The 25,607-nt window shown below is 40.7% G+C and overlaps 2 protein-coding genes across 2 annotated transcripts in view; both read right to left on the bottom strand.

The window, feature by feature from the left end:
• Nucleotides 1-10,197, bottom strand: part of iqgap2 (IQ motif containing GTPase activating protein 2) — a 39,667-nt gene extending 29,470 nt beyond the window's left edge. The window contains 2 exon segments of the mRNA XM_034122370.1: nucleotides 3,947-4,046; nucleotides 9,885-10,197. Coding sequence (XP_033978261.1) covers nucleotides 3,947-4,046; nucleotides 9,885-9,930 — 146 coding nt within the window. The 5' untranslated portion in view covers nucleotides 9,931-10,197.
• Nucleotides 10,198-14,423: 4,226 nt separating this feature from the next.
• The window catches only part of sv2ca (synaptic vesicle glycoprotein 2Ca), a 32,266-nt gene continuing 21,082 nt past the window's right edge, over nucleotides 14,424-25,607 (bottom strand). Inside the window, exons 5-13 of the mRNA XM_034122343.1 lie at nucleotides 17,847-17,980; nucleotides 17,271-17,360; nucleotides 16,741-16,851; nucleotides 16,574-16,662; nucleotides 15,824-15,988; nucleotides 15,603-15,736; nucleotides 15,204-15,410; nucleotides 14,808-14,967; nucleotides 14,424-14,624 (exon numbers count right to left, since the gene is read on the bottom strand). Of these exons, the coding sequence (XP_033978234.1) occupies nucleotides 14,441-14,624; nucleotides 14,808-14,967; nucleotides 15,204-15,410; nucleotides 15,603-15,736; nucleotides 15,824-15,988; nucleotides 16,574-16,662; nucleotides 16,741-16,851; nucleotides 17,271-17,360; nucleotides 17,847-17,980 (1,274 nt within the window). The 3' untranslated portion in view covers nucleotides 14,424-14,440. The remainder of the gene's footprint in view (nucleotides 14,625-14,807; nucleotides 14,968-15,203; nucleotides 15,411-15,602; nucleotides 15,737-15,823; nucleotides 15,989-16,573; nucleotides 16,663-16,740; nucleotides 16,852-17,270; nucleotides 17,361-17,846; nucleotides 17,981-25,607) is intronic.

Genomic DNA, 25,607 nt, shown 5'->3' with positions numbered 1-25,607 from the left:
TGAACCGCTCTCTGCCACAGACATGCAAACCATTAAATAAAAATCAGTACAGTGATTGATACCGTATCACAAAGCATAGTCTCGCAAAACTCAAGTGTATTGATTTTTCCTTTCACCCCTAGTGCCATCACACAGATATGCACACAACAAGGCATAGTGGCTGAGGTCAACCAAGGCTAAGCAGTGACGCAGATCAAAATCCACATGACTTGTTGGAAATGTTCAACTTTCATTTCTTCATAGAAGTCACTTAAAAGGAGGGGATCAAACCCAGATAAAAGTCAAGATAACTAAGATTAAAATAAGTATATGTTTGGCAGGAACACAGTCAAAGGAACATCCTGCATGAGCTCTCCTGTGAAACTTCACTTCCTGTTCTTAAAACAATGTGGGGACAACGTGTCTCCTGAAGCAGGACAGACTGCTGTTTACAACCCTTTAAAGCTGGCCTTCCTGTCATTGTCCAATCTGAGCAAACAAAACGCAGCTTTGAGGACTGTGGGACTTAAATCCATCCCACATCAACACGTTATTATGAATACTGTATAACACTTATTTGCTTTCGGCCACAGCTCTTCTGACTGCATACAGAGCGTCTTTTGAATGCTTGCGTCATGTAGCCCAGTCATGCTGGTCATGAGTTTGTGTTTGTGTGGGTTTCTAAAAAGAGACATTTTGCATATGTGGTGGGGTAGGGTGTGTCGGAAAATAAGGATAATATCCTTGACTAAAGAACACATGATAGATATCCTGGGGCTTGTAAAAGCAAACAAAAAGAGTTACCATCCAAAAAGGCTACAAAAATCCATTAAGTGTTTACACTTCTAGGATGGCACAAAGTCTGTTCCAGAAACTTCTAACTACTGAATACGTTTGTATCTTTTGTAGGAAGGTGTGTCTATAAACTGAGCACATCGACATCAATACGGATCATTTCGCTCTCTTTAATGTGCAGTAAAGAGGACTTTGAACAGCAAAGCATGTGGGCAATCCACCATGTAAAGAACTCTGGTCTGGGCAAATATGACAGTTCATGTGACATTATATCAAAATAGTCTTGCATGCACTATTATAACTAACCTGCACTGAGATAATGTCATTCAACACACGGCTGTTAGTGAGGATATTTGAATTGAAACAGCTCTTTTCTGTTTATATTCATAAATGTTTTAGTTTTTAAATCAGATTTTGTACGACTTTGTTAAGAGAAACTGGACAGGGGCTTTCCTACATTGTGTCCTATTTCACCCAAGATATTTTGACTAAAATTACAAATATTTGAATGAATTGTAATGTCTGTTCTCGAGTTTGAATCTCCTGGTGATGTGCATGCTGTCTCACTGTCACACCGTCACGGCGTACTGGGACATTGTTAATGTTAAAATGTGCTTTTCCTGCTGTGAGAAGTCCAGATCTCTGCTGTGGATAAGGCCTATAACAATGTTGCAGTACAGATTGAAATTGATCTTTTTTTAAATAATATCACTGTCAAAAACGATGTGAGTGGGATCTGCGAGTTTGAAACAACAATCCCCTTGCCGTCTAGCATACTATTAAAGCAGAAATATGAGTTAACTCAAATGTGTTTCAGCAAAAACGATTACAAAGTTAAGAAAACAGGAATATTTACCTGCATGTTCACTGTCAAAATAATACATGATAGACCTTTTGTACTATTTAGTGCAGCAGGACACTTGATGTATGATGCCGTTTCTGCACCGGTTCATTTGACGTTTTTTCAAACTCCTGCACTCAAGTGCGTTTCTCGGTCAGTTCTGATATTTTACAGATATATAAAAAACAAAGGTGGATAATGAAGCTATGTCTCTTGTAATATCATTCATAACCCAGGTGTACTAACAGAGTTACTTCTGCATGGTTGCCTTGTTGCAGTGACTCCTGAGAGCAGAACCTAATCCCACCGCTCTGTATGCAGCTGTCTTGGACCCCATTTACACGAGAACACAAACGAACCGAATTAGATATAAAAAAAGTCTTCCGTTCACACGGATACGGCTCAATAAACGTGTCCGTTCACACGAGACTGCTCGACCCACCGGAGACGCTGTAGTACAAATGCCGGGCCTGTTAGTGGCGCTGTACGTCCGCCACAAAATACACCAAAAGCAGCGAAGAAGACCCCCCGAGCATGGTTGCCATGGTTGCCATGGTTGTCTGGTTGCCCTTCTGTTTATTATCCGCGGTGGATTTAGCAACATGTAGTTCATGTAGTTCTCCATGTCCACTTGTTGCTGATGGTTGTGGTAGAGGAGCTGTAGATTTTGCACTAACATCTGTAGCATGGTCAGTAGCAGTAGCTACTGACAGCAGCTACTGCTTACAGTAGCTACTGACCATGCTACAGCAGTGAGCAGCAGAGGTGGGGAGAGGCGGGGCTATGGCTTCATCGTTATCAGGAAATGATCGTATAGGACGTACACACGGAGCCGTTTGGCCCCCCGGAGCGTTCCGTCCGCAGATCTATCCACCTTGGGACCCGTTATCGATTGAAGGGACAGTTTTTGCGGTTCCGTTACGACCTAGTGTGAACGAACGGGCTATACGAAAGAGAAAAGTAGCAGATACAACCCGTTTTGTTCCCGTGTAAACAGCGCCTTAATCCTAATCCAACTTGACAACTTTCCCAGAATAGAGGTTCCACTCCACAATAAACAGGACTGAAGAAAAGTGAGTAGCACTGGGGAGAAATAACAGGAAGTAAAAAAGTGAAAGTGTGAGCATGTGTGTATCAGAGAGTTAAATACAGTAGTGGTCCTTTTGAGGTTGCCTTCACAATGATAGTAGAGCACGTGTTCCTTAAACCACCGCAGTGCAACTGAGCTACGCTTCAACAAGTCTTCTTCAGCACACAAAAGATGAGTGATTATCTACGTATGGCTCAATGATGATGGACAACCGAATCTCTGCTTGTTTATTCAAGCCTGCCTCACCTTTCTAGACCGTTATTATCTAGTGACATAAGAAGAAGATGTAGGCTATTTAAATATTCATAACTGAGTCAAAGTGCAAGTTCAGTTGTGAAACTATTATCTGTCAGGAAATGCTGATGTAAATGAGGCTGTACACACTCCTATAAAGTGTCTTACAAAGAGTGTGCCTACAAGAGGCATGACTGCTGAACCACAACAAGGCTCCAGAATGCTACATTCTGTTACAAACATCAATAATTCAATCTGGAAACCAATCTTTCTGTGACTGGGCGGGGTTGTTTCAAAAGCTGTGCGTTAAAGGAGGCATGATTTCACTTCCTGCTCAGCTGGATGCCCTTTTTTAAGAAGACAGGAAGTGGTTTAGTTTTGAAAAAAAAAAAAAAAAGAGTCTTTATCAAGTTTCGTATGTTTAGCTTGTAAGATTATGGTGGGAATCATTGCAAGCCATTATTATAAAAGTATTTACTAAACATACTGAGGAAGGTATCAATAAGCCTTCTAGTTTTTTCTTGGTTGATAATTTCACTGAGGGTGAGAGCTCAGTGGAAAGAGAGGCACCATTTCCACTAAGTCAGCACCTCCCATGCCTAATCAAACACGTTCTCGTGAATGCTTACAACTCCTCGTCATCATCTGCTGATTCCTACCTTTCATTGCCGCTCTATCTATGCTACTATAAAACTTACACACTGCTTATCTATTATATTCCTCTCACTTTCCCTCCTCCGTCCACAACCACTCCCTGCTTTGAGATCTGCATAACGATGGTCATTAAACACACAGACGTACAATACAAAACTTTTCTACCGGATCAAACATCAAACAAAGCTAATGCTTGACCCAACAACACTCCCAAAATCATTCCTCTGAGCTGTGAGAGTTGTGACAGAGTAAACACTATGAAGGATTGCCTTTAGTCACTATGTGCCATTAAGCTGCTCTTATCTTCAAGGTTTTTTCCCTTTCCTGTTGGAGTCAGCGTCCTCCTGTCTTACCGTTTGGCCTCCTCCAGGTGACACAGGTACTCGTAGGCGATGTTCTGTCGTCTCCTCTCATCCATCTCCTCCGCCGACAGCCTCTCGTCGTCCTGGATGGCTGGAAAAGGCATGCAGATGAAACAATGAATGAACATACTAGTGTGTTGTGCTTTCTTTCTGGTCTTTTTACAAATGGAAACAGTGAGAATAGGGCTGAGAAAAATTACTATCATGATAAGTATAGTCTATGTTATTGAAATATCACAATATGGCAAATAAAAAGAAAATCACATAACCTGTGTCATTCTTTACATGAGACTAAACCTTTAAAACGTATAAAGAAAATATAAAAAAACGTATTGTGTTGGTTTCAAATGAATGCTTTATTAATTTGGACATCAGAAACAGAACGTCAATAAATGTTTATTTTGAGTTATAGCTCAGCCTCATATGAATCACATCGCTTCAACATCAGCCAGTGCAGTGTCCAAAACCATGTGACCTGCATCAGTCATCCACAATTACTTGGGCTTGTTTCATATTAAAGGGGACCTATCATGCAAAATGCACTTTTGTACGTCTTTTATACATGAATATGTGTCCCAGGTGTTCCAGGGAACTCACCAAGTGTCAGAAAACACAACCCTCTCTATTCTCCTCCATACCCAAATCTCTAAAAAAGGGGCTGCAACGGATCTGATAAAAACTGATCCAGATTTGAACACTTTACTGACGTCAGGACGGTGGCGCTACGGCTATTGGGCCAACTCTCCACCTATCAGGGGAATGTGGGGTTGGGCCACGGCCGGCCATTGCTGCTCGAAAGCGCTGGAGACGCTGTAGTACATATGCCAGGCCTGTAAGTGGCGCTGTAGTGTGCCACAAAAGCAGCGAAGAAGACTTGGTTACCATGGTTACCCTTCTGTTTATTCTCCGCTGTGGCTTTCTTTCTCCCTCCCCGAGGCAAGCGTTTGCTCCCGCTGCTTTAATTCAATGCAATCCCTCCCCGTCGAGGCAAGCACTGTAATTCTCTCCTGTTAGTCCACCAGCAGATGACAAACACCCACCTCTCCGCCTCTTCCAAGGAACGAGGGGACCGTGCGGCAGAGTTTCAGTTTCAGTTTCTTTCGCCGGTCAAGATGTCCGTTAAAGTTTAAATCTTCCAGACAAAATTAGAAAAGTGCCGGTCAAAGGTCTTCTTTGTTATTTATTGAGCTTTAAAACAAATGAATAACGACTCTATATAGGCTATAATAAAACACGTAGGACGGAGATCTCTTTTTCTCCCCCTCTTCTGACAGCCCAGCAGCTGATCAGAGCGGCTCCCCTCTCCTGCAGGGGGGCGTGGTCAGCTGCAGCTCACAAAATCAGACCCGTAAACAGCAAACAACACATAGAGCGAAATGAGGCATGGCTAAAATGCATGATCTGTTTGGTATTTTGAAAACAGAAACGTATAAATATACCTTATATAGGTATGGCCCTACAATATATCATTTAAATATAGCATGATAGGTTTCCTTTAAGTAAGATATCTTGACACAGATAACATTACACAGCTCATTCATAAAATACACGAACATTACAAGGCGGAGAAAGAAATAACACTCCTAACACAATACAGCAAAGAGAACAAGATACACTTCAACAATTTGCACTCAGCATTTTATACTCATTGATTGCAAAGAATCTCCTCTGCACAGAAAGTTGTTGACTTGACTGACATCAAAAGTACAGTATGAGATGAGCTACTGAAGTAAAAAAAAAAAAAAATTGATGCTTAATTCAGGTGTTAAAGAGGCCCTATTATTCTTTTCTGAGTTGTCCCTTCCTGTAGTGTGTTTTATAGGTTCTTATAGGTGGACTCCTTTGTTTACTTCGCAACAAAGGGACATCACTGCTTAACACCTGCGCTTCTATTGGTTAGCGCTCCAACACATTGTACGTGATAAGGCTAAGGGGCGGGACATGTCTAAGTAGTTAACCAATCACAACAGAGCCGGCAAGCTAACCAATCAGAGCAGACCGGGATCTGGTTTCAGACAGAGGGTGAAAAGAGGTGCTGCAGAAAAAGGCAGTATGAGAAAAATAAAGACCCTTTTTAATCATTAAAGCACGTAAACATGTCACAGTAGAGGCACAAAATACAAATATGAACCTGAAATATAATATGTCCTCTTTAAGCAACTACACTGGCATGGCACATGTGCTGCACAGCAGGTGCATTTCAAACTTTGGTGTTAAAACTTCACAAAGGATATTTTTTGTTACCGACTGTTGATTTTGACAGCTAGGATCTTGAGTGCCTCTTGGAAACTGAAGTTCATCCCATGCTCCAATGAGCCTTTGTTTGAGAGGAAAGAAATGTCCATGTCAAAGTGACCTGAGTGGGGTGCTCCACAGACAAGTGACTTCTGCTGAGTTGACCTTTACCTGCAGCTTAAAGAGATCTCCTCCCCCCGACGCTCCTACCCCTGCTCTAATCCTATCAAATCCCTTTATTTCTGTCTGAGTGAAGGGACAATCTCAAACAGGGAGGCTCAGTTTAAGAACAGAGCTTTCACACACTAGACCAAACACCATATACTGGGTTTGAGTAGAGGCTAGCACCTGAGGTATCACATTCTGTATCAGGGAGGAGGACATCAAGCAAGACTAGACTAAGACCCCATTTACACGGGAACGCAAACGCAAACGAAACGAACCGAATTCGATATCAAAAAAAGTCTTCCGTTCACACGGATACGGCTCAATAAATGTGTCCCTTTACACGAGACCGCTCGACCCGCTGGAGACGCTGTAGTACAAATGCCGGGCCTGTAAGTGGCGCTGTACTTCCGCCACAAAATACACCAAAAGCAGCGAAGAAGACCCCCCCCGCCGAGCATGGTTGCCATGGTTGCCTGGTTGCCCTTCTGTTTATTTTCCACGGTGGATTTAGCAACATGTAGTTCATGTAGTTCTCCATGTCCACTTGTTGCTGATGGTTGTGGTAGAGGAGCTGTAGATTTTGCACTAACATCTGTAGCATGGTCAGTAGCAGTAGCAGTAGCTACTGACCATGCTACAGCAGTGAGCAGCCGAGGTGGGGAGAGGCGGGGCTATGGCTTCATCGTTATCAGGAAAATGATCGTATAGGACGTACACACGGAGCCGTTTGGCTCCTCAGAGCGTTCCGTCCGCAGATCTATCCACCTTGGGACCCGTTATCGATTGAGGGGTCCGTTTCCGCAGTTCCGTTACGGCCTCGTGTGAACGAACGGGCTATACGAAAGAGAAAAGTAGCGGATACAACCCGTTTCGTTCCCGTGTAAACAGCACCTAAAAATACACATACTGTATACACATGAGTCAGAGTTAGTCAGTCTATCTTCTATCTGTCCACATTGGTTATATGAATATTAGCCTACTGCCTCTTGGGATGCCCTGTTAAACTTTAAAACCTGATGATCAGCCTAAACAATCTAATCCCAATCCTGATCACAGTTGTGGATTCCCGCATTTCTTCACACATGATTGAAAGTGATATTGACCATAAAGGATGCTCCGTTAAAGCTACCGCTGCAGTCCAGAGTAGAATAGTAGCAGAGGAGCAAAACAGAGGGTGAGTTCACAGAATTCAGATGAAGGAGAATCTCATTTTTAAGTCTTATATTTATGCTAAATCGTGTTAATGAGCAGAAACGTAGCACAACGTCAAAGGGAAAGCACTGCTCTGTTGATTTAAATGTGGAAAAGGTTTTTATTTATATTTCTAGGAGGTAAATAAAACCAATCTTATTTAGATGTAAATATGAACAAGAAGAAGTACAAGCAACAGCTCCATTCATTTAAAGGTGGGGTAGGTAATTTCGGAGAAACCAGCTCGAGTGCGTAGAATTTGAAAATACACAACCAGAGAAAATCTGCCACTTCCTTACAGAGCCCCTCCTCCAACACACATGAACGCGCACATGACCAATGAGGGCACGAGATAAGTTTGTGCACAGATGGAAGGCTGACAGGCAGGTAGGCCATCCAGTTATTTTAGCCGGGCCGGCTAAAATGATTGGTCGTGCTTTATACAGTACTACGGCTTCCACAGATGACATTTTTTCATGGATTTTTTGTCAAAGCACTTAAGATATTCATTGCTATCGGGATGTTAAGAGCATTCCATGGAATATAACAAAAAGTGTATCTCGAGCCGGTTTCTCAAACTTACCTACCCCACCTTTAAATGTGTTAGTGCAATAACAATATGTTGTCCCTAAACATCAATGAATAATTCTGATAAATAATTGTCAGTCAATATTCATTTTAAATGATTATGATTTTAACCATAATCATGATTTACAGCCCTTTTAGTACGTTTTGAAATAGTCACAATATATTAAGCCAATTCTGCTGTTTACGATATTCTACAAACAGTAAGATCTGTAATTCATATTTAGCGCTGTGCTTCAATTCCTTAGTGGCTTTTGTAGCATTTTATCGCTGTAAATTGTATATGTTGTTTATTTCTTCTGGAACTGCAATGCATATGGAGTCCAAAACAAATTCCCCCAAAGGGACATTTAAGTCCCACTTCTCAAGCGCTCTGTTAAATTCAGCCTATTTATCAGCCACCTGCGTATACATCCGTTCACTGGGTCTCAACAGAGGTATTAAACCCACATGTGAGAAGAGAAACAATCCAAAACACACACTCAGAATCTGGACATCCAACCATAGATTAGTGGCCCAGCTGGATGCAGATGTGTATGAACACACACATATCTCAGGGGGAGAACAGCCTCAGTGCAGCCGTTACACACACACACACACACTACCTCCACTGGCTCGCTTACACACTTCCTGGAAGAGCCTGTCTGCACTTTTGCACTAAGCTTTATATTTAACCCTCAGGATGGGGTTGTTGCCTTTGTGTGTCACAGGATCACCAGACCTAAGTTATGGCCTCCATGATTATGTCTCATACAGGGGGGGAAAGAGGAAGCACATATTAAAACTGACTTTGCCTTTGGGTTTGTCCATTTTATAGGCAAATCCATAAACTACGGGTAGTCTGACATTTATTAAAAATATTTCAGTGAATGACTTTGCTTTAGTACCATAACAGCACTTAAAACCCTTAGGACACATTTGGCTTGTTTCACACAATGACAAGGCCAGCAAATTAAAGTGTGGTTTTTTCACAATGTTTGACAAAAATGACTCATTGCGAGTGCTTTTCAAGGGTCACACCTCATTAGGTTTCACATTTCTAGCACAACATGTATCTATAAACGCAGCATAAGATATAGTGGCCTGTATGCAGAATAATTCAAGAGTTGTTCAGTAAAAATCAGAGTCAAAAAGATTGCACTGATGACATAATTGATTGGTGTTATCTCTCAGGGTTGCACTTTGCCCACAGCTGTTGGTCAGTGACAAGATACCTGGTAACTCTGACTTGGTTTGCAGACTGTATGTGTTGTGTATCACTTACATTCTTAACATACTAATGTAGCTAGTTATAGATTGCTCAACAAAAGCAAAAACCCTGGTTAATGGGTAACCTATGAGAAAATGCTTATGTGTAGACAGGCTGATATGCTAGCTGCAACCATTAAACAAATAGATAACAAAATCCCTGTGGTGTAGTTAGGAGAAGAAGGGGGAAATACAATTGAAATCGTTCTGAGTCAATCTTAAAATCAACATACAGCCTAAACCTTGAACGTATCATTGTTTTGGCTTGAATTTAACAAGCAGGATACAAGTCCTTCCCCTAAGAATCTCTTTCATTGACAGTTTATTTCCTCTCAGGCTACACATTTCATGCCTATTTTTGCTATATTGACACACTACAGGTATCAAGGTGCTTCAAAACCACCTGTTGCTCAAACGTCCCTCACGTTAGCTTGCATTCAACCCTTGCCTCTCATAACCAAGCAAACACAGTATGTTTAACAGAGCTTGAAACATAACTTACTTCCATAGCGTGGCTTTTGTAGAGCTGCGGTTTCTTCATGGTACATCTTGCGTCGTTTCCTCCACTCGTGAAGTCTTCTGCCCTAGAAATAACTTCACCTACAAGCTAACGTGACAGCGGTATGCCGCGCCTCTCGGGATATATTGATACCAATAAAGAAAAACACGCTGTGTCGTTAACTAACTGGAAACATAAGCTGGAAATATGGTTCGAATTTCTTCAGAAGTTACATGAAAGCGCCGACTGTCACTTGCGGCAGACAATCCCCATGATGTGCACTTCTTCGGCCTGAACAAAGTGTGTGTGCCTTATCTTTTCCCGGCAACGGTCTGACTGAAATGATTGACAGGTGAGATTTAGCCCCGTGCACCACCTGCTGGACATGAGGTGGCTCGTGCTGCATTTAGTAATTTAATTGTATATTAAATGATATCCGACTTTTACATGGTGTTGGCTATATGGCCCTTCATAGTGTTTATATGACAGAGTACATAGATGTTCAGTTTTTTAAATATTTTTAAATATTTTATGTTTATGGTTGTTTATTTTCTACTCTTTTTCGTTTTCGCATTATGTGCAATGCCTGTGATGAAAACATTTCCCAAATCGGGATCAATAAAGTAAATCGTATATCTTATAGACCTACTGCCACAAGGGGGACTACTGTATTCATATCCAGTGGTGTAAAAACTACTGAGATTTTAAGTAAAAGTTTCAATACTAGATTGAAAAAATACTCTGTTACAAGTGAAAGTCCTCCATTCAAAATGTAACTTAATTAAAAGGACAATTGATTTGATTGATTTTGGCATCAAAATACACTTGAAGTACCAAAAGTATAAGTTCTTGTTTAGCATAATGCCCCATTTTACAGTCATATTTATGAAATAACTGGAATATAATTATTAATGCATTCATATGTTCATCACAGCTGCTGGAGGACCTTATTTTAATTACTTTATACACTGCATCTGTATGTTTTAAATCCCATATAATACTTTAATTATTAGTTGATTTAAAATGTGTATTATTATTCTGAATATGTAAAGTAACTAAAGCTTTCAGAAAAAGATAGTGGAGTAAAGTACAACATTGGCTCCAAAATGAAGTGGAAGTTAAAATTAAAAGTGTCATTGAATAAAAACCCTTAGTTAAAGTCCAAAGTGCCTCCATTTAGAGGCAGGTGTGGCCAACATGAACAAAACAAATAAATGTGGCCTATGGGTGACGATAAATGGCCATTTAAAATACGTTTTGATTAAATGAAAGGCTTCCACATTTATATATATTCTACAAATTATGTTATCTAACTCGATAAAAACACCTATTTGTATAAATTAACCCAGTGTCACAGTATTATTATTATTGTCTTTATCATTTCCATTTCATAATTTGTCCACTCGATGGCAGCATTAGTTAGATAATATTGACCACAGGGAACAGTATTCAGGGTGTGTTTTGGGGCATGTCCTTACACTCAACGACCTGGTTTACTGAGAGCACAAATGAGGTTAGACTGCCTTATGTATGTGTTTGCACAATTTTACATTTAAATGATATTGTTTTATTCAAATAATGCATAATTGAGACTCACATTTGGATCTCGGTGCAAATGCCTCATCATGTAAGTGCAGTAATGTGATTTATAAACACATTTTATTCTTAGGTTAGAGACAAGAGTTGTGAAATCAAAGCCTGGCATAATTTGCTAGAGAACATAGCTTTTATTGTATTGAATATATGTTCAAAAGCAGCACAGTCTGCAATCCCTGCTTCTCCAATCAAATAACATAATTCACAGGGCATCATTTGGCAAATATTTCTTCACATATTTTCACACTTATGGACCTTTCAACATACAGCTCAGTCATTTTATGACTGGCAGGCCCTTCACAATAATATACACAACTTTATTCTCCACATACATTTGATTACCTCCATAAAATGGATGAGAAACTTACAAGAGTGATACATTCACATTTTTCCTCAACAAAAAATCTGAATATTGCCATAATTATCTGCCAGAAGAATTCACACAAAGAAGACAAAGTTGAGCACACAAGAACAGAAGTTTTCTTACATACATGCACGTTTTTGCACACACGCACACACACGCACACACACACACACACACACACACACACACACACACACACACACACACACACACACACACACACACACACACACACGGAGTAGCAGGTGAATAGTGGCTTAAAGCCAAGGACACATAGAGATACAACAGAGATACAGTTGATGGATTTATGGCTTGGACAAAGAAGGAGACACATAACTCGATCAAGGAGCTTATACACATATAACCCAGAAGTCCACCAATATCAGCTTTAATATGTACATTATTTACACTCATGCACCCTATACTCTGCTCTACACAAACACACATATACAATATGCTCTCATACATACATACATACACACACACACACACACACACACACACACACACACACACACACACACACACACACACACACAAAATACAGTACAGCAATAACCCAAGTACCTGAAACATACCAGGTAAAATCATTTATCCCCAATATAACACCACAGGTAGATCTGTCACCAATTAAGGTTTTATCTCATTCAGAAAAATACAGATCAATACTTCTGTTATTGATAATACTTATTCTTGTTAATCTCGCGTTGGATTGCCACTGAGCTAAAGTCATGTTTTATATCAGCACATTTTATTAGATATTTTTGCTATATCTTTGTTCCAAAAATACTGAAATCATATGGTATTATGTTATATATATCTAAATAATTTAAATTTCAATTGAAAATGTTAGAGGTATTTTGACACTTTCAAAGTAGCACTGGTCTAAGATCATTATCTTTGCAGTATACATTGAGGTTCCAATGTTAAAATATAAGGTACTTAACAACTAGTACAAGGTAGGTCATGGTTTTAAACGTAAGATTATGGCAAAAATAGATTTTAGACAAAAATGTTGGTATGACAGAGCTAAAATGTGTCATCTGGTGTGTTTTTTTATCTTCAAATGTAAGCATCATTTGAGTTGAATTTATCTTCCTCCGGAGAATCATGGTTGACACCAATTAGCTCTCATAAAGAGGTGGATCTTATTTACATTATTAATTTGTAGTAATTCTCTGTAACTTACACCATTTGATCATGTTATGGTTCATTGTTACCTATAGGAACTATTGTTTGTTTTTTCAGGAGCATAGTACGCTGATCTTACCTAATACCTGTATTATTTTAAATGGGGATGTTTAACAAAGGACACTCGCAAATGGATTCACACCCAAATAAAATCGTCCTTATATTTCACATATATACACACAGAAATTGGCATGATTATTTAACGTACTTTCTTCCTATTCAGTTTCTGTCTGTTCCTCACAACCTTTGGGCAGACTGCTGCAGTTAAGGAGAGGCACATTTCATAAAAGGCCATTCAGTATTTTTAAAAGGAAGCAGCGTGACATGTCATTATCAACGTCACTGCCACAAGCAAGATCCAATAACACAAAATGAAATCAGAGGGAGAGCTCATCAGAGAGCCTTCGTACAATAATACAACACATGGATCGGTACTTGGAGTAACAACATTTGGATTAAATTAATAATTCATTATTTCAACTTCCACAATAATAAAAAGCAGAAAATAAAATTAGCAACCTCGGATTCAAAATACCACACAATTATTAGTACCAGAAAATAAAGTTTTTCAATATGGCCTTTTTGATTCTTTGTTGGGTAGGTAATGCAAAGGGCTTGGCATCATACAGAAGATATCTATTTTGAAAAGGTTGCAGATGTCAGAGTAAATGTCATGTCAAGCAAAACAGTTTCTTGTATAAGCATAGGAAAAAGATGTAGGTACAGTACATGTGGGTACCAGTCTATTTTAAGAGATGTTTTGCACATGAACTATGTGTGACATTAATTTATTGGATTTTTTATTATTGACTTTCTGCACACCGTCTACAACGCTTCCTGTGGAAGAGTGTTGCGGCGAGCCAGCTGTCGTACAGCTGTGTCGTGTGTCCGCTCTGTCTGATCATCTATTCCCCACGTTGTCACACAAGGTTGGCTGTGCTCATTACAGCTTGTTTTTCACTTTTCTCCCCATCTGGCTTGTCTTAATAAGACTGTATCAATATTGAAAGCCTTGAGCCTTAACCATGCAGTGACTCCACACAAGGTTATGGCTGCAGCTGGAAAAGGGCAACCAGTCACTGCAACAAAACTCCACCAAAGTTCGCCCAAAACATGAGCAAACACTCAGCTCTGTCTGTGAAATCTCCTAAAAACACATTCACAGAAAGGCTGAACTTAGCATTGACTAACTAGGAATTGATGTAGATGTATATGATCAATGTAAAACACACTGTGAGAATGGTGGGTTCAGCTTTACCCTAGGTACAGTAGCGAATTGCATGAATAATGTTAAGATATGTGTGAACCAAGCCATTTGCATTCCTTGCTCAACGCTCCCTGGGCTTCCTCTCGGATTCACCCAAGTTCTATTTAGGTTTTCTCCCAGCTGATGAACGCCAAGCTGGTGTTACATGAGGACATTCGACTTGGTGTCAGGCAGCCGGAGTGCAACCAGGCCTCCCCCGACGAGCACAGACGAGGCCATGAGGATGGGGATGGACTTTGTGATGCCAACAAGAGAACCGAAAATCAGGTTTCCCAAGACTGCAGCCAGCTTGCAGAGAGCGTTGCAGAACCCAAAGCCTGTTCCTCTGTGGGGTGGAGAGTCAGGGACAGGAGGTAAAGGAAGAGAAAAGAGATAGAAAGGTGTTAGAGTTGACTCAATCACCTCTTTTTTTATGATTATCTCTTTCCACTACTGCATGCATGTATGTATAAGTCCATAAACAAGTCTCAACAAATACGTAAGTCAGTATATACTCTTGTCTTCTCACCTCCTGCTAGTAGGGAATGACTCAGTGGTGACGACATCCAGGGAGTTCCAGGCAGAGATGCTCAGGCCGTTGTAAAGGCACAACATAAAAATCATCATGGACTCACTGGTGCCGAACCACAAAAAGAAACAGCTGATACCCGAAAGCACCATGGAGCCACCTGAGAGACAAAAAAACACACACAAAGCAAGAGTGAAGGAGCAAGAGTTAGTGCAAGCGACATTCGTTTGAACAATGTTCAACTGAATTATAGGCCTAATCAAAATTGCCTCTCATACGCAATGATGGATGCCACATCCATACCATAAATCATTCCAACATCCCGCAGTCAATGTGAAACCCAATTACTCAAGTGCACACATGAAACATGAACCTCCCTCTTCGCTCCGTTCTTACCTAACATGGACAGACGGCCAATTTTGTCCATGAGAAGCGCGGACACAATGTTGCCGGGCAGAACAGCTAGCGTCCCGAGGAAGTTGATGAAGTAAACCCAGTAGGCACTGTAGTCATCATCAAATGTCATCTGGCATCCTTTCTTGTTGTGAGTGAACGTGCTGTTGACTACCTCTGTGCCATCTATCAACTTGCTTTCATCAATGTCTGACAAAGAATACAAAAAAAGACATTTGGAAATAATAAAACACAGCCAATCACAACGCAGTATATTGTCATCTTGTTTCACCAAGACACAATTTAACCTGATGAATATGAGAATCAGGAAAATAAATCCTCCTCAACTGTATAGTCATGTCGATTTAGAAAAGTTAGGAATATTTAATACTTATATCTCACCAGTGTTGTAGAAGAAAGCATCAATGAAAGTGCAGTTACGGAAGAAGGAGCCCACAGATTTCACATCATCAAAGTAGCAGTTACGAAAGGTAGAGTCAATGAATGTGACGGACTTCAGCTTCATATTGATGAATCTGAAATAAAAAAAACACATTTACATCCTGTTTGTACGTACTTTCACTGTAAAACAGTCCATATATCCACAAGTTGACTTGTCCTACCGGTCGTTGATAAAGAGTCCGTTTTTGTGTATCTGGTTCTCCAGAGTGAAGTTGAAGGTGAAGTCTTCAATACGTTCATCACTGTGTATCTTCACTTTGGAGGCATAATCATCTGCCTGAAGGTGTTTGATGACATCAGGGAACCAGACTGACAGACCATAATACCTGCAACCACAACATATACAGGACGTTATAAATCTTTGGATAAATGTTGAAGAATCTCCTGAAGAAGGAGGCGTGTGGCGCAGTGGATAGAGCCTTGGTGTTCAGATCAGGGGGTCACAGGTTCAAACCCCACTGCAGTCAGCATGTCGTTGTGTCCCTGGGCAAGACACTTCACCTCAAATTGTTCCTGTGGGTATTGCCCACAGTATTGAGTATGTAAGTCGCTTTGGATAAAAGCGTCTAACAAGTAACATGTAATGTAATCTTGATCTAAGGTTCAAACACTGCTTTCAGACGCAGTAGAAAAAAACAATAGACTCTTTTGATTTCAGAGAGTGTTTTGTGGATGTTTTTTAATCTCTAGCTGCTTTTACTCCCTCTTCCTTTTTCTTCCCTCTGAGACACCAATGGAACAGTATTGATCCACAGACTTTGATTGATTTCGAGACCATGCGACTTCTGCACAGCACAGGGATCAAGATGACAGAAATACAATGTGGCCGCTAGTGCTAATATCAGACCAGGCAGGGAAATTAGACTTGACTGATTTTTCTCAGACACTAATGACATCAACAGGAAGCTCACCCGAATGACAGCGTGAACCACACTATGGCCAGTCGCGTCATGTTTTCTTTCATAGGGTAGTTGAAGCACTTCATGAGATTCAGATAGATCTAAAGAGAGACAGATTAGACTTCATGTGTTTAAAAAAATACATTTGGTTTAGGGGCAGTGAGTGAAAATTAACTTACCCCGTGTATTTCAGCCTTTATCCTAAAGAAAAACTTGGAAACTCGGTTGCGAGACTCTGACTCCATTTCCACCAATTCATCCAGCTGTTTGGGTATTTTGATCCTGTTTACCTGAGGAAGCAATTAAAAGAGAAAAAGATATACGAATACATTAAGTGCATTCGACATTCATTTATTGACATCTTTGATGATTTGGAACATTTTGAAGGATGTTACTTGAGTCGTTTTTTTATTTTCTTTAGTTCAAACTAGATTGAGAGCACATAACTGTAATAAAAATCATTGTAAACAGTACATGATTAATTGGAGAAACACGTGTTGACTAAGAGGCTTTCCCAAAATGCAGCTCACGACGCAAATAAGCCTGAACGACACAAAACAGCTTTCAGAACCTTCATAATTCAGATATGATCCTGCACAGTGAAAGCGTTAAAACCTGTCCCAGCGGTGGCAGAACATAAGCCTCTTTGCTTTTCCTTAAGCATCAGGAAACCCAGCCAAGACAGCGCACAGCAGAAGCAAACACTCACAGTGAAGACTTTCTCCGGTTGCCCACGCGCTCTCATGTTGGTGTCGTGGATCTGTTTGAGGATCATCCAGGCTTCATCATGCTTCCCCACCTGACAGGAGGGAAAGAGAGAGGATACATTCATGGGATCAGGAAATGGTCTCGCTTAGTCATGGACAGCGACACATCCGCAATCATATATATGACTGTACAAGAGTATTATTCCTTTGATTTCTCCAAGATGGGCCAAAATTATCAAAGTCACGACAACGGTGACTCGTTTTACTTCAAAGAGTTTTATTATGCAGCAGCAGTACTGTCACAGATCTTTTTTTTAAGACACATACAGTAAGACCTGCTCCCAGAGTTTTATCACTCACACTTTTGATCTCATTTAACATTGGATGGGAAATGTCCAAGAACACTTAAGACTGATGTATTATCTAGGAGATTCAGAAAGGAATGAGCGCGGACATTAGGGGACAATGACACAGCACCATGAGGCTGCACTATTGAAGATACAGCTATTGCAGCAGATTCATGAGAGATAAAAGAGAACTATCTTTTAACCGGTAATAGATAGGGGAAATTACATTACCTCAAGGTAGAACCTGGGACTTTCGGGCATGAAGGTAAGAGCGACCACCGCACACACACAGGGCAGAGCACAGACGACCACAAACACCCGCCAGCTGTGAAACTGGTACGCCGAACCCATGCTGAAACTCCAACCTGTACCATGGTACACAACAAGAATTACAATCAGATCGATGACATGGGAGGGAAGAAAGTGAACATTTTAAAATATGTTTTCTTGCAAACGCTGCTGCAATAGTATTGTGTTCAATGTTAATATAATGTGCTGCATATGTCTGATGTAATCTTATTGAATGGAGGCTTTTTTGATGATGTGGCTAATCAGATTTGCCATATTGTTATAATTAAGTATTTTGCATGTTTGAAGCACAGATAATTGTCTCATGTTAATCAAAATATTGGCACATCAAAGTGCTATAAGACTTTTCTTTATCTAACAAATGCTGCTAATTTGTAATTAACATGCTATGGTACTTTTTAAATGTTTGGATTATTTAATATTAAGGGTTAAAGCCCTATTTATGTTTGCATTATTTGAGCCATGTTTTTATTTTGCTGATATGTTGGTGCTTTACTCTAATGCAAAACCTTCAAGTATTTCTGTAGCCAGTCCCAAACTCACAGGGAATAATCAAAGCATATATTGTTACATAATATACGTTTTGACGAAGCAGTGACTAAAAAATATTGAGTGTAATGTAAATACTGTATATCCCTATCAGAGGGGGATCTGGGCCACTTGGTAGGCTGATTTGTATGTGTGCTGAAATGATATGAGCAGAAATCGTACTGGGAACACAAAAGGGCTGCAAATAAAAGATGGCTTTTAAACGAGAGCAGCAGCCGGAGCAGAGTGATGTGTAAGCTCGGAGATGCATGGCTCTGCTGAGGGAGCTGAGAGAAGTGCACAGGGACGGGTTAATTGAATGTGTAGGAAACGAATTGAGTGTTTTCTGCTAAGTTAAATCTTGTTGCACCTGATCTCAGCCCGCAGGCAATCTCCCAGACTCATTAATCATTGTAACGTGCACACAAACACACACACTCTCTCTAACACACACATACATACACACATACATACACGTAAACACACACACGATGCACACAAATGCACATTCTCAAAAATACTTGCATTGATGGAGTGAACCACATCAATTCATGATTTAAATTACCATATGCAGATTACATTGTCACGACTAACATAATGCCATACCGACAAATCCCACCCACACATATAGGATAAATGATAAAAACACAAATACACATACACAATTACACATTCTGAAATCATCCTTTTCCTTATGCAAAATTACTTTAAAGCATTTCCCCCAAAACAACCTAATGCATGGTTGCCTGCTTAACTACATTTGTTATTAAACTTAAGCATTTTCCACATACCTAAAAGAAAATAGCGCCTTATATGACTTTAAATCCCTAAAGAAATATTACAAAAAATAAAGTATTGCTGCAATTTTAATTTGTGGGAGAATATTTAAAGATAGGGTTTATTTTCGTGTCATAAAGAAATTCTTTAAATCAGAGGAAAACTGGACCTATCATGCTATATTTGAATAATATATTGTAGGGCAATACCTATATAAGGTATATTTATATGTTTTCTTTTTCAAAATACCAAACAGATCATGCATTTTAGCCATGCCTCATTTTGCTCTATTTTGCTCTCCTCCACCCTGTCTTTGCATGCGCTGCAGCTGACCACGCCCCCCTGCAAAGGAGGGGGCCGAGTTACGAGCGTCGTGTTACCATGCTGTTACCATGCCACGGCAACCTCTCATTCCCCTGATAGGTCAGCTCCTCCGTCCTCCTGACATCAGAGAAATGTTCAAATCTGGATCAGTCTGTATCAGATCCGTTGCAGCCCCGTTTTTAGAGATTTGGGTATGGAGGAAAAGAGAGAGGGTTGTGTTTTCTGACACTTGGTGAGTTCCCTGGAACACCGGGGACACATATTCATGTATAAAAGACGTACGAAAGTGCATTTTGCATGATAGGTCCCCTTTAAGTATTTAAATACAGTGATGGCAGGAAATGCTATCCCTAATGTACAATGTATGTGTAGCTCTGTGTTTTATGCTCTCATTGACTTCATTTGGGGATTTTTTGGAAAGGGGTTGCTGTGTCAGTCGTGACCTCCCACGTTTCTCAACAGATCGTGCTTCATGCGATGCCGCTCCAAAGGGAATAGCACCATTATCTATCAACAAGCGTAGGAGGGGAGTCAGGGGGTGGGAGGGGGTTAACGCTAATGGTTATGCCAGGAAAAGGCTGCTTGGAATTAATCTCACAGCATATTAAAAATCCGGCTTTGAAAGCAATGCATATCAACTGCTAAAAACAACTATTGCCATAGGAAGTGGGCGTCTGTAAGTCGATAAGTGTCAGAAACGCATCCCAGAAGAGGGATGGAAATGTCTCCATGTGATTGGGTTTCACTTTCAAGGTGTCTTTCCCTTGACAGTAGGAGTCATAACTTGGAGCCTGTGTGTATTCCCGATTTCTCTGAGTCACTTTTATTTATCCCCCTGCTCTTCTCTGTGTCTGTGTTTGAGTGTGTCTGGAGTGATTCAGAGTAGGAAGTGCAAATGTAGAATAAAGTGAGAGAGGAAGAGGCAGAGTAACAGAGAAAAAGGAGGGAAGGCGTTGTTCAGCAGTGATTGCCTTTTCTACAGAAATGTAGCACGGCTTCCTGCCCCTCAGGGTTACTGTTTCACCCATACCATTGGAAATCTCATTACAGGGATTATGTATATAATTGACTAGATCTATGGATGACTGACTCAGCAGTGCTACACTCACCCATGCCTTGATACTGTAGAGAGAGAGAGAGAGATAGATAGATAGATAGATAGATAGATAGATAGATAGATAGATAGATAGATAGATAGATAGATAGATAGATAGATAGATAGATAGATAGATAGATAGATAGATAGATAGATAGATAGATAGATAGATGGATGGATGGATGGATGGATGGATGGATGGATGGATAGATGGATGGATGGATAGATGGATAGATGGATAGATAGATAGATAGATAGATAGATATATGCCAGAAAAGGCATATTTAGTTTAAGTTAAAATAGAACTTTGACATTTTGCTGTTTCCACCTGTTATGTGTTTATGCTATAAGCTAAGCTAACATGCTTTTGGCTTCAGATGCATACCTTTTTACACATGTAAAAGTGCTATCATGGTTTGCAGAAAGTATATATAAAGATATCATTCCTTAGTCTGCTTGAAAGGCATTATGTAGTACTAGCAGAGGAGTACCATTTAATTGACCACGATGTGAAGTCCTCCGGGGGGTATTTAATCTTTGATCTGTAGATCTCAGCACTGTGTAATGGGGTTGCTATCGTGGTGGGCTTTCTTGGCAGCGATGAAACTACTCAAACTCTCTCTGCAGTGTGATGGGGATCTGTGCTGAGCAGACCTCCTTCAGGACCCCAGCTGTGAGTCTGACAGGGTTTTTTTAGAAGACATTAGGTGGATAAATGAGAGCCGTAATGGTGTATTAAACACCAGTGTTGAGGCACTCGTATCATAACCCATCACTGATACCTTTATGTCTTCCCGCAAAGACATAAAGGTATCTCTGCAGGAGGCATTTGGGCCCACACACTGTAGTGCTGTTGGTGGCAGGCACTGCAGCACTTTAGGGAAAACATAAAAACCACTGGTGAGCGCTGGAGTATGTATGCGAGACACGTAGTTCCCACTGAGAGAAAGAGAGGCAGAGTGTTAGTGAGTGTCAGAGAGAATAAGAGCAAAGTAAGGCCACTACCATCCCTTCAATACAATATCACCAGATCTGACAGCAGAGTTTCCTCGTGAAGACTCGTTCTGGTTTCAGAGGGTTATTTGAGTCCTTCAGCCATGTGAGCAGATATACAGCTGTGTGTGCATTAGTGCATGTGTGTATGCATCTATTTAAGTAACTGAGAAGTCCTTAATGGGAAACTCCATGATTAACCTTTCGCTTGGTCCCTTGTGCCAGTTTGTGTGTGTTAACTCAGAGGACCTCTTACAATGTCAGATGTTATTGCCTTCAATTTCCCTTGAAGAAGACCTGTCATCATCAATAGCACCCCCCCCCACACACACACACACACACACACACACACACACACACACACACACACACACACACACACACACACACACACACACACACACACACACACACACACACACACACACACACACACATTGTCTCTCTCCCAATGACGTCACAGCTTGGCTAAAGCATGGTCTGGTCATAAATCACCGCTAGCTGTAGCTTTGTCCTATTAGAGCAAGGAGAAAAACCTAATTATGCTTGATCAAGAAGAACACTGCCGAGACAGAGAGCTGCGAGAGAGGAGAGGTAATAAAAGGAAGGACAGAGTTAGTCAGAGAGATGAGATGAGTACAATCCAGGATGAGAGGGGGGCAGTAAAAGGAAGGGACAGCAGGTTAAAAATAACAGGAAAGAAGTTTAAGGAATAAGGGTAGGAGAAAAGGAGAGGACGAAATCTAATTCCCTTCTTTATGTTTCTTTTCATGACGAGTGCAGCTGATGCGGTATTGTCATAAATCACAGCTCTCTCTCCCCCACAGGCACACCCTGACCCATGCATCTGCTCTGTGGTATCCATGCGTATGTTAATCCCTTAACCTGTTAAGCCCTGAGCCTGTTTTTCAGGTCTCAGGCTCGAAAATGACATTCCCAGAACAAATGACCATATCTTCCCTTCTAAAAGGGTTAAATTAATAATCTTTATTCTCAAAGTAATGATAAACCTGTGAGTTGGATGTAGAAAAGTCAGAATCAATATAGATGTTTTTTATTTTAAAGAATATTCAGATTTTACATAGTAAGAAACTGTAAATGATAGTGTCCGTCAAAAAATTCTTTTTTACTTATAGTGAAAACTACCCTTGGATGATGGGTTAGTAGACTAAAAGCTTTAAGAATCCAAAGTACAACATATAAGTACCCTGTATCAAGATTGATGCAAAACAAGTGAAATTTGACCTTTTTAGAGAGATTTAGCCAAAAACACCCACTTCTGGGATCGAGGGATCGAGGGAAAGTTATATACACACCAAAACGTTAACAAATAGAGAGGCGAATTCCCTCCCCTTCCGGTGGACCTCCATGGGACCTTATTTCGGAAAAATTATGTATTGAAGTCAATGGAGAGAGAAAGATTATCTTTCGATCCCGTTTGAATTGTGCCACGAATTACACATATGATGTTTGTCAATTTAAAAGATAATTTTGCAAGTAAAAAAAAAAAAAATGTGTCGTAAAACTGTGAAGTAACACATTTGTTTGTGTGAAACGCTCAATGAACTACATCTCTGGTCAACAACACACGTCACCAAGATGGCCGTCACTACTGTCTTGTCAACAAAACGATTGACTACCCTCACTATCACCACAATGAAACACGTCCAGAAGAATGTCATGCAAAGCTGCCTGCCTGCCTTCCTTTGATTCTCTCTGAACTGCCTGGTCGTTTTCATGTTTAATGTCAACCATTTGTGCAGATAGCATGAAGTAGAAAAGATCGCTAGCGTTAGCGTTAGCATTTCTCCCCCGGGCTTAAATTGTGTATTATAGAATGATCACACCGGTGACAGTACTCTTCAAAGGGTTCACGAAATATGACTACTACTCTTACTGTTTAACATTTTGGGTTACTTAATGTTACTTCATGTTAAGGCTAATAAAAATGACAAGGCTGTAATGCTAACTAACGTGCTAGCTACTAGCTAGGTAGCTAACTTGATCAAGCCACTCCTGGTCCTTTCATCAGACGGGAAGCGAAAGAACGAGCAAGACCCATTGCTGGTATGATAACAACCTGGTACTAAGCACACAGGCATCTTGTTAAAGTTATCTTATCTTAGCCAGCGCCATATAGATAGATTCTATCTATATGGCGTTATCTTATCTGAGGCCCCGGCTCCACGAGGACGAAAACGGGTTGAATCCGCATATTTCTCATGCGTATAGCCCTCTAAGCTCGACAACGCCGTAAGGGAAACGTAGAAACAGACCCCGCAAACGACAACGGGTCCAAAGGTGGATAGATCTGGGAACGGAGCGCTCTGGGGGGTCCAACGGGGCCGTGGAGTCGCCTATACGGTCATTCGTTTTCATAGCCCCGCCTCTCCCCCGCAGGGTTGCTATCGTGCTCCAGTCGCTACTGACCATGCTACAGTTCTTTGTGCAACATCTACAGGAGCTCCTCCTTGAATTCAGATTATTTATCTTTATCTCGATATGGACATAAACGCGAGTGAAGTCTAATCTGACAGGACGGAGACACGCAGCTCCTGCCGCTGTGATGCAGCGGGAGCAAAACACACACTTCAAGTCAGATCATCACCCTTAGCTATTTTAATTACCTCTCAAACTACCTAAACTAGTTATAAATATGTTCATTTTTACTGTCGGGTCACTCATTACAGGATCAGCTGCTGCATGAGACAGACACTGACGCTGTCAGAAGAGAGGAAAAAGAGACAGGCTCCGTGTATTTGATGATTATATATCATTATATATCGTCGTTATTCATTTGTTTTAAAGCTCAATAAATAACAATGAAGACCTTTGACCGGCACTTTTATAATTTTGTCCGGAAGATTTAAACTTTAACACACGCTGACCGGCGAAAAACTCTGCCCGGTTCTGTCGGCCCCCACCGCGGAGAATACACAGAAGTGCAGCCATGACAACCATTCTTCTTCGCTGCTTTTGTGGAGGAAGTTGCTGCTTTTGTGGAGGAAGTTACAGCGCCACGTACAGGTTCGGCATATGTACTGCAGCTTTTCCAGCGTTTGGATGTAAACGGAGCCGTCTCGTGGAGCTTGACACAATCCGGTGTATATTGCGTGGGGACGGAAGGTTTTTTGCGGTTGCATTTGCGTTACTCCGATGCGTTTTGCCGTATTTGTCCTCGTGGAGCCGGGGCCTTAGCTATCTCTATTTTAGTGGAGGAAAACAATTGTGACATCACTTACGCGACTCTGGGATTTGTAGTCTTTCTAGTTGCGTATTTTTCATAGTCTTATATTTCAACAGTTTTACGACAAACTGTGACTTTTTTGACATGGAAATGATTTTTTAAGATTGACAAACATCATATGTGTAATTCATGACACAATTCAAACGGGATCGAAAAATACGTTTTCTCTCTCCATTGACTTCAATACATTATTTTTCCGAAATAAGGTCCCATGGACCGGAAGTAGATGGGCGTGACTTCACCACTCTATAAGGAGTGAGAGTGATGCGTTACCAAAACCGGAAGCTGCATACACTCTGGTGGCTACCATTAGCAGCTAACTTTTCCGCTCCGATTTTTACATAAAAAATGGAATTATGGATTATAAATAATTTTTTCAAAGGCACAGGTACATTATCGACCTATGGATCAACAGTTGTAGCATTTTTTTTTTCCGTTTTAATGCCATTGAACACGTCTTTTGACCTAATTGACAGCTACGGTGAGACGATCTGCCGTAAAAGCTCCGTAAAGGTACGTGTTGTGATGTCTGTGTTTGCTTCCCCTGTCGCAAGTTCGGATCGCTCAGTGATGATACTATACCTAAATAATCAGTGGAGTCTCAGCTTTAATCGGCTATATTGTATGTGCAGCTACGATAAGTAATAAGGGTATTTTTATCTTGAATTGTGTGCCGCAGTGCGTTAGAATTTTTTCGCTCAGGGGTCATTTAGACGCT

Source organism: Trematomus bernacchii, unplaced genomic scaffold (genome assembly GCF_902827165.1).
Source record: "Trematomus bernacchii unplaced genomic scaffold, fTreBer1.1, whole genome shotgun sequence".
NCBI lineage: Eukaryota > Metazoa > Chordata > Actinopteri > Perciformes > Nototheniidae > Trematomus > Trematomus bernacchii.
Note: the sequence above shows the minus strand (reverse complement) of the source record. Positions and strands in the feature narration are given on the sequence as shown.